Source organism: Pseudophryne corroboree, chromosome 2 (assembly GCF_028390025.1).
Source record: "Pseudophryne corroboree isolate aPseCor3 chromosome 2, aPseCor3.hap2, whole genome shotgun sequence".
In the NCBI taxonomy this organism is placed as follows: domain Eukaryota; kingdom Metazoa; phylum Chordata; class Amphibia; order Anura; family Myobatrachidae; genus Pseudophryne; species Pseudophryne corroboree.
In genome coordinates, this window is record NC_086445.1 from 162,726,395 (window position 1) to 162,734,652 (window position 8,258).

General features: G+C 46.5%; 1 protein-coding gene across 1 annotated transcript in view; it reads left to right on the forward strand.

The window, feature by feature from the left end:
• Positions 1-3,332, forward strand: part of DHRS12 (dehydrogenase/reductase 12) — a 53,531-nt gene extending 50,199 nt beyond the window's left edge. The window contains exon 10 of the mRNA XM_063951954.1: positions 1,997-3,332. Coding sequence (XP_063808024.1) covers positions 1,997-2,115 — 119 coding nt within the window. The 3' untranslated portion in view covers positions 2,116-3,332. The remainder of the gene's footprint in view (positions 1-1,996) is intronic.
• The last annotated feature ends 4,926 nt before the right edge of the window (positions 3,333-8,258 follow it).

Below are 8,258 nucleotides of genomic sequence, written 5' to 3' on the forward strand. Positions count from 1 at the left end.
TGGCGGTTACCTCAGAGAGAGGACCTGCTCTCTTAAGGACCGTTTCACCATCCGGACCTGAACAGGCTGCGTTTAACGGCGTGGCTGTTGAGATCCGGATCTTAAGAAGCAGAGGGATACCTAAAACGGCCATTCCTACAATGATTGCCGCTAGGAAGCCAGTCACAGCCAGGCACTACTATAGAATTTGGAAGAAGTACATGGATTGGTGTCAGCAACGGGGGTGGAATTCGACGACATTCCACTTATCCAGACTCTTACTTTCTCTTCAGGCTGGCCTAGAGTTAGGTCTGCGGCTGGGCTCTCTGAAGGTTCAGGTTTCGGCTCCTTCCATCCTTTTTCAACAACGGTTGGCATCCTTGCCAGAGGTTCAAACCTTTTTTACAGGGGGTTCTGAGGATTCAGCCCCCTTTTTCGTCCTCCCACTGCGCCATGGGATTTAAATTTAGTGTTGAAATTTTTAAAATCGCCACTCTGAGCCGTTGGCGAGAACAGACCTGAAATATCTCTTGAAAGGTAACGTTATTGCTGGCCTTGGCTTCGGCTAGGCGGGTTTCTGAGTTGGGAGCCTTATTGTGTAAGAGTCCTTTTTTGATTTTTCATGAGGATCGGGCGTAACTCCGTACAATAGCGGATTTCCTTCCTAAAGTTGTTTCGGGGTTTCACGTAAACCAGCCAATTGTGGTCCCATCTTTCCTGGGTATCGCAGGTGACGTGTCCTTGAATGTTGTCTGAGCTTTACGGGTGTACGTACAAGTTACGTCGTCCTTCAGGAAGTCGGATCATTTGTTTGTTCTTTATGATGGGCCAAAGAAGGGTTGGCCGGCTTCTAAACAGTCTCTGTCTCGATGGATTACACTTGCCATTCGGCAGGCTTATGTTTCCTGTGGCAGACAGATTCCGGTTCAAACGGGTGCTCATACCACCCTGCTGCCAGAGGTGTCTCCACTACTCAGCTTTGCAGAGCGGCGACGTGGTCCTCAACCCACACGTTTGCAAAATTTTACAAGTTTGATACCTTTGCGTCCGAAGATTCTAAGTTCGGGCGTTCCGTTTTGCAGGCCACCGACGGCACTCCCTCTCTGGGGGTTAACTTTGGGACGTCCCCTACTGTCTAAGAATGCTCCAGTGTCCCCTAGTGGATGAAAGAGAAAAGAGGATTTTGGTACTTACCGATAAATCCATTTCTCTGAATCCTCTAGGGGACACTGGACGCCCGCCTCGGTGCTGTCAACCTGCTGTGTTCTGAGTTCTTGTACAAACGGCGTTCGTTTTTCGGTTAAGAAGTTCTTGGATGCTGTTTGATATGTTGTACGGTTTGGTTCCTCGCCAGGTGCTCTAGTATCATGTCCTATCCTCTCGGTCAAATTTTCAAACTGAGGGAGGAGGGATGTGAAGGGGGAGGAGCTGGCTGTGCAGACAATGCTAATTTTAGATTGTGCCACACCTCCGGTTGCAAGCTTCACACCCCTACTGTCTAAGAATGCTCCAGTGTCCCCTAGAGGATTCAGAGAAATGGATTTATCGGTAAGTACCAAAATCCTCTTATTGGAGCTGATTGGCTGGTGTGTTTATCACCTTGCACTTATCACTGGTTTATCGCTTCCTTATGCCTTCTCCACGTTAATACATCTGCCCCTTGGTGTTCTACTGTATTTTACAGCAGTGTCTTTATAGAGCAGCTGGCCTTAGTTTGCCCTGCGTCGTGCTTATCCTGGCATGTACTGTTTTACAGTGATTGGTTTAAGCAGACAGTGCTGTAAATGATAACCCAGTCATCCTACTGAGCAACTGATTATTGGTACTGGGGTCCGATCACCTTTTAATGAACTTGGCACAGGGCATTGCACCACTAGCAGATCTACAACTTAGCTGTATGTACGGTTATGCTGTACCTAAAGAACAGAAAAAAATCCCCTTATACAGTACATTTACAAATGGTTACATTTGTACTAACACTGAATATTTTTTTTTTTTCTTTTTCTACCCCCTGTAGATCGGAAACCAGTTTCTACCCACTTACCCCTGGCGAGCACACACTCGTCCCCTGAGGATGAAGAAACATTGCTTAAAATTTTGCAGGACATGTTCCAAAGGTTTTCCCCAGCAGCCTAAGCTGTCCAGCACTTGTGTGGAGTCAAACTCTTCCCGTGTTACTGGGAGGGCATCTGGCATTTAATGTTGTCAAGTTGGGTTAGAGTCTCTGGTCAGCGCAGACAAGGTTATAAATAAGTGACTGTATGCAGAATAATGTATATACTAAGGTTGTTTGATTTTATACCGTACTGAGTTTTTTTTTTTTTTTTTAGATTCCTGTTTATATACAAATACCTGACACACTTTGTTTATTGCAGTTTAAGACTAATGATTTAAACATTTTGATATTTTACAAATGTCTAATAGTGGACCAGTGCCTCTATAGGTATTCTTGTGAATGTGAACCTCTACCAGCTGTTTTACTTACTACAGTGACAGTGTGGAAGCCCTTTCTGCTTGCCGCATTGTTTGCAACACCCAGCCACTATTTTGAGTTTTGTTGTGTGTACCTGCAATGCATCACTACAATCATTTTACATGCTCTAATTCACACCAGCGTGCTATCTTATTCGCATCACTGTGCAAGTAGGACGCACGTGCAGACTCTCCTATTTAACATGTCATGCCTATATTCTGTGTACAAAATGCTATGTTGGTGTTTTCTTGGAAAATTTACACTGTAACATAGCAATTTGTATGCAGATACAGGTGTGGTTGCACACAGAACAGAGGCATGCCGCTTATTTTAATCAGCAGAGTGCTTGTGGGTCGTAGTTGCATAGCAATGCAAATAATATTTTTCTGCAACAACGAAAGACACCATACATTGGCAGAGCTGTCAGCTCACTCACGCCAGGCAACTCACAGTGCATGGCATATTGAGGCAAGATGTACGAGGACACATCTGTATATGCAAAGTCTGTGCTAATGTAATAGTACTACAGTCTCCCCCCAATGCTAGTGTGTCGCTGAGGCTGATAGCGATGATTGCATACACAAGGCTATTACTTCTTGATAACTAGCTGTCTCTATAGTGGTGCTTTATAAATTTGTATAATGTATACTCATACTACATGCAGTATAGAGCGCTTTGTTACTGTACTACAGTCCACCTAAACAATAACTACCTCAGTGAGCATGTACTGTGCATGGTGTTCAGAAGGAATCTGCATTCCACATGTGCCGAGTTCTGTAAGTCTAGACTTTTAGCTACCATGAGAAGTCGCATTAATTGACTTATTAAAACTGCCATGACAGGTTCTTGTGCTCGAATAAAGTTGTGTCCTCCACAGTCATTGGTACTTTACTATCTGTTCCACCAGCCAATATACCGTATGCACAATTTCATTTCTAATGGTTCTGATTAGTTCAGTTATGTGACTCAATAGGTACTCAATTAGAAGTGATGTTCTCATCCCGGCACTTAGGGTACCACCGGACTTACTGATTTAGTGTTCACTCTAGGAATTTTTTAGGGCAGGGTGCTGACCTTGGGGAGGGCACATTTTAATTTAGAAGGGCAAAATTATGTACATACTGTAATATGTATGCAGGTGTATTAAACTGGCAGCACATTGTATCTTATAAACCATCCTAGGACACCTTCGCTTCAATCTGACAGCACATTTTAAGTTAAATGTGCTGTCAGATTGAAGCGAAGGTGTCCCAGAATGGTTTATATAACATTCATATGCTGCCAGTTTATTTATTAAGTGTCTCAATAGGGTTTATATAGTTCATTAAACTATATAATCTCTATTGAGACACTTCAGAATATATCAGGGCCGTTTAGAAACTGGGAGCTCTCCAGGGTAAACAAGCAGGGGATATTCTCTCACATCTGAAGCCTAATAGGTTACATCAGTTATTAGATTGTATAAAGGGTGTATGATTTCCCAATGCTATCATAATGTTTTCTGCAGCTACAGATACATTGCCAAAAACTGTATGGCTATTAGGAAAAAAAAAAATAAACAGTCACCATTGTCTCCAGTAGAAGAAACTAGCAGTTTGTTAGGACTTAAATCTCTTACACATTAATTTGTAATTCATAGGTAATGTGTCACAATAAGATTAGTTGAGTGCTGCCAGATTAAAACTAAAGGGGCACCATGCGACCTATATACAGTAGGATAAATAGCTTAGTGTGGCAGCACTAGTCTTATATGATGTTTGTGTGTCAATACAACTTACTGGGGGCTGATGCTGCAGGAGTGATCGCACTGGTGTCCCCCCTCACACATCGCGGAACTGGATGAAAATGGGCGCCACACTGATCCTACCCGGCGTCCTCTTATATAGGGTCATGTACACACAGGAGGGCTGGGTTTGCCTCGGCGGGAGAGGCAAACCCAGCCCTCCTCATCTCACCAGCAGCCTACAGTATTGCAGAGAGCTGTGAGCGTATTAGCGCAACAAGCCTGAAGCAGTGGCGGGGAGGAGTGGCAGATGCGGCAGGGAGGAGTGACAGATGCGGCAGGGAGGAGTGATGGCGGGGAGGAGTGACAGATGCGGCAGGGAGGAGTAACAGATGCGGTGAGGAGGAGTGGCAGTGCGGCGGGGAGGAGTGGCGGTGGAGAGGAGTGACAGATGCGGCGGGGAGGAGTGACAGCGCGGCTCGGCAGTCCTTTACTGATTAGCAGGGCGGGCACAAACGGGCAGGGTGCGTTTCTGACACTCAGAAAAGGGGCAGGGCGCAGCGCCCCGCAAAAGGAAGCTAGAGTGAACACTGATTTCTGTTTGCAACCCCATAAGTGCTAACGGCTGGCAGTTACATGCTGTCCCAATGCCAACTCCCATGTGGCACAAGTTAATTGAGTGGCTTGATATTGACATCTTTGTGGTAACATCAAACCCCCTGATCACACTCTCTCCAGCCACATTTCGATAGGTTCAGTTTTCCTGTATCTGTCAACGAAATGTAATAGCATGCAAGATGCCGGCTGATCTCAGATGTGTTTTTAAAGCGGCAGTCATTTACAGGGCATGGTTTTGTCTTGTAAATGACTGCTTTAAAAACCATCAAGCATTCCGCATGCTATTACATCTCGCCTTTGATGTACTATGCCCTATCTGCCTCCCCTAACCATCGCCTGTTATTCCCACTATAAGCTTCAGTAAGGTGATGTATAAAACAGGATTTCTCTAACGTCCTAGTGGATGCTGGGGACTCCGTCAGGACCATGGGGAATAGCGGCTCCGCAGGAGACAGGGCACAAAAGCAAGCTTTTAGGATCACATGGTGTGTACTGGCTCCTCCCCCTATGACCCTCCTCCAAGCCTCAGTTAGGTTTTTGTGCCCGGCCGAGAAGGGTGCAATCTAGGTGGCTCTCTTAAAGAGTTACTTAGAAAAAGTTTTTAGGTTCTTTATTTTCAGTGAGTCCTGCTGGCAACAGGCTCACTGCATCGAGGGACTTAGGGGAGAGATTTTCAACTCACCTGCGTGCAGGATGGATTGGATTCTTAGGCTACTGGACATAGCTCCAGAGGGAGTCGGAACACAGGGCTCGCCCTGGGGTTCGTCCCGGAGCCGCGCCGCCGACCCCCCTTGCAGACGCTGAAGATGAAGAGGTCCGGAACCAGGCGGCAGAAGACTCTCAGTCTTCATCAGGTAGCGCACAGCACTGCAGCTGTGCGCCATTGTTGTCAGCACACTTCACACAGCGGTCACGGAGGGTGCAGGGCGCTGGAGGGGGGCGCCCTGGGCAGCAATGTATAATACCTGTATGGCGAAAAATACATCACATATAGCCCTTGAGGCTATATGGATGTATTTAACCCCTGCCAGATATCTAAAACTCCGGAGAAGAAGCCCGCCAAAAAGGGGGCGGGGCCTATTCTCCTCAGCACACAGCGCCATTTTCCCTCACAGAAAGGCTGGTGGGAAGGCTCCCATGCTCTCCCCTGCACTGCACTACAGAAACAGGGTTAAAACAGAGAGGGGGGGCACTGATTTGGCGATATGTATATATATTAAAATGCTATAAGGGAGGAACACTTATATAAAGGTTGTCCCTGGATAATTATAGCGTTTTGGTGTGTGCTGGCAAACTCTCCCTCTGTCTCCCCAAAGGGCTAGTGGGTCCTGTCCTCTATCAGAGCATTCCCTATGTGTGTGCTGTATGTCGGTACGTGTGTGTCGACATGTATGAGGAAAATATTGGTGAGGAGGCGGAGCAAATTGCCTGTATGGTGATGTCACTCTCTAGGGAGTCGACACCGGAATGGATGGCTTATTTATGGAAATTACGTGACAATGTCAACACGCTGCAAGCCGGTTGACGACATGAGAGGGCCGGCGAACAAATTAGTATCTGTCCAGGCGTCTCAAACACCGTCAGGGGCTGTAAAATGCCCATTTACCTCAGTCGGTCGACACAGACCCAGACACGGACACTGATTTCAGTGTCGACGGTGAAGAAACAAACGTATTTTCCTTTAGGGCCACACGTTAAGGGCAATGAAGGAGGTGTTACATATTTCTGATACTACAAGTACCACAAAAAAGGGTATTATGTGTGAGGTGAAAAGACTACCTGTAGTTTTTCCTGAATCAGATAAATTAAATGAAGTGTGTGATGATGCGTGGGTTTCCCCCGATAGAAAATTATTGGCGGTATACCCTTTCCCGCCTGAAGTTAAGGCGCGTTGGGAAACACCCCTCAGGGTGGATAAGGCGCTCACACGCTTAGCAGAATAAGTAGCGGTACCATCTACGGATAGGGCCGTACTTAAGGAGCCAGCTGATAGGAGGCTGAAAAATATCCTAAAAAGTATACACACACATGCTGGTGTTATACTGCGACCAGAGATCGCCTCAGCCTGGATGTGCAGAGCTGAGGTGGCTTGGTCGGATTCCCTGACTAAAAATATTGATACCTTTGACAGGGACAGTATTTTATTGACTATAGAGCATTTAAAGGATGCATTTCTATATATGCGAGATGCACAGAGGGATATTTGCACTCTGGCATCAAGAGTAAATGCGATGTCCATATCTGCAAGAAGATGTTTATGGACACGACAGTGGTCAGGTGATGCAGATTCCAAACGGCACAAAGATGTATTGCCGTATAAAGGGGAGGAGTTATTTGGGGTCGGTCCATGGGACCTGGTGGCCAGGGCAACTGCTGCAAAATCCACCGTTTTTTACCCTAAGTCACATCTCTGCAGAAAAAGACACCGTCTTTTCAGCCTCAGTCCTTTCGTCCCTATAAGAGTCATATCTGCCCAGGGATAGAGGAAAGGGAAGAAGACTGCAGCAGGCAGCCCATTCCCAGGAACAGAAGCCTTCCACCGCTTCTACCAAGTTCTCAGCATGACGCTGGGACCGTACAGGACCCCTGGATCCTACAAGTAGTATCCAAGGGGTACAGATTGGAATGTCGAGAGGTTTCCCCCCTCGCAGTTTCCTGTAGTCTGCTGTACCAATGTCTCCCTCCGACAGGGAGGCAGTATTGAAAACAATTCACAAGCTGTATTCCCAGCAGGTGATAATAAAATTACCCCTCCGACAACAAGGAAAGGGGTATTACTCCACACTATATGGTGGTACTGAAGGCTAGGTGAGACCTATTCTAAATCTGAAAAATTTGAACACTTACAAGGGTTCAAATCCAGATGGAGTCACTCAGAGCAGTGATAGCAAAGAACAAGGGGACTATATGGTGTCCCGGGACATCAGGGATGCTTACCTCCATGTCCTAAAATTTGCCTTTTCTCACCAAGGGTACCTCAGGTTCGTGGTACAGAACTGTCACTATCAGTTTCAAGACGATGCCGTTGGATTGTCCAAGGCACCCCGGGTCCTTACCAAGGTAATGACCGAAAGGAGGATCCGTCTTCAAAGAAAATGGACGACCTCCTGATAAGAACAAGGTCCAGAGAACAGTTGGAGGTCGGAGTAGCACTATCTCAAGTAGTTCTACGACAGCACGGGTGGATTCTAAATATTCCAAAACCGCAGTTGTTCCGACGACACGTCTGCTGGTCCTAGGGATAATTCTGGACACAGTCCAGGAAAAGGTGTTTCTCCCAGAGGAGAAAGCCAGGGAGTTATCCGAGCTAATCGGGATCCTCCTAAAACCAGGAAAAGTGTCAGTGCATCATTGCACAAGAGTCCTGGTAAAAATGGTGGCTTATTACGAAGCGCTTCCATTCGGCAGATTTCACGCAAGAACTCTTCAGTGGGATCTGCTGGACAAATGGTCCGGATCGCATCT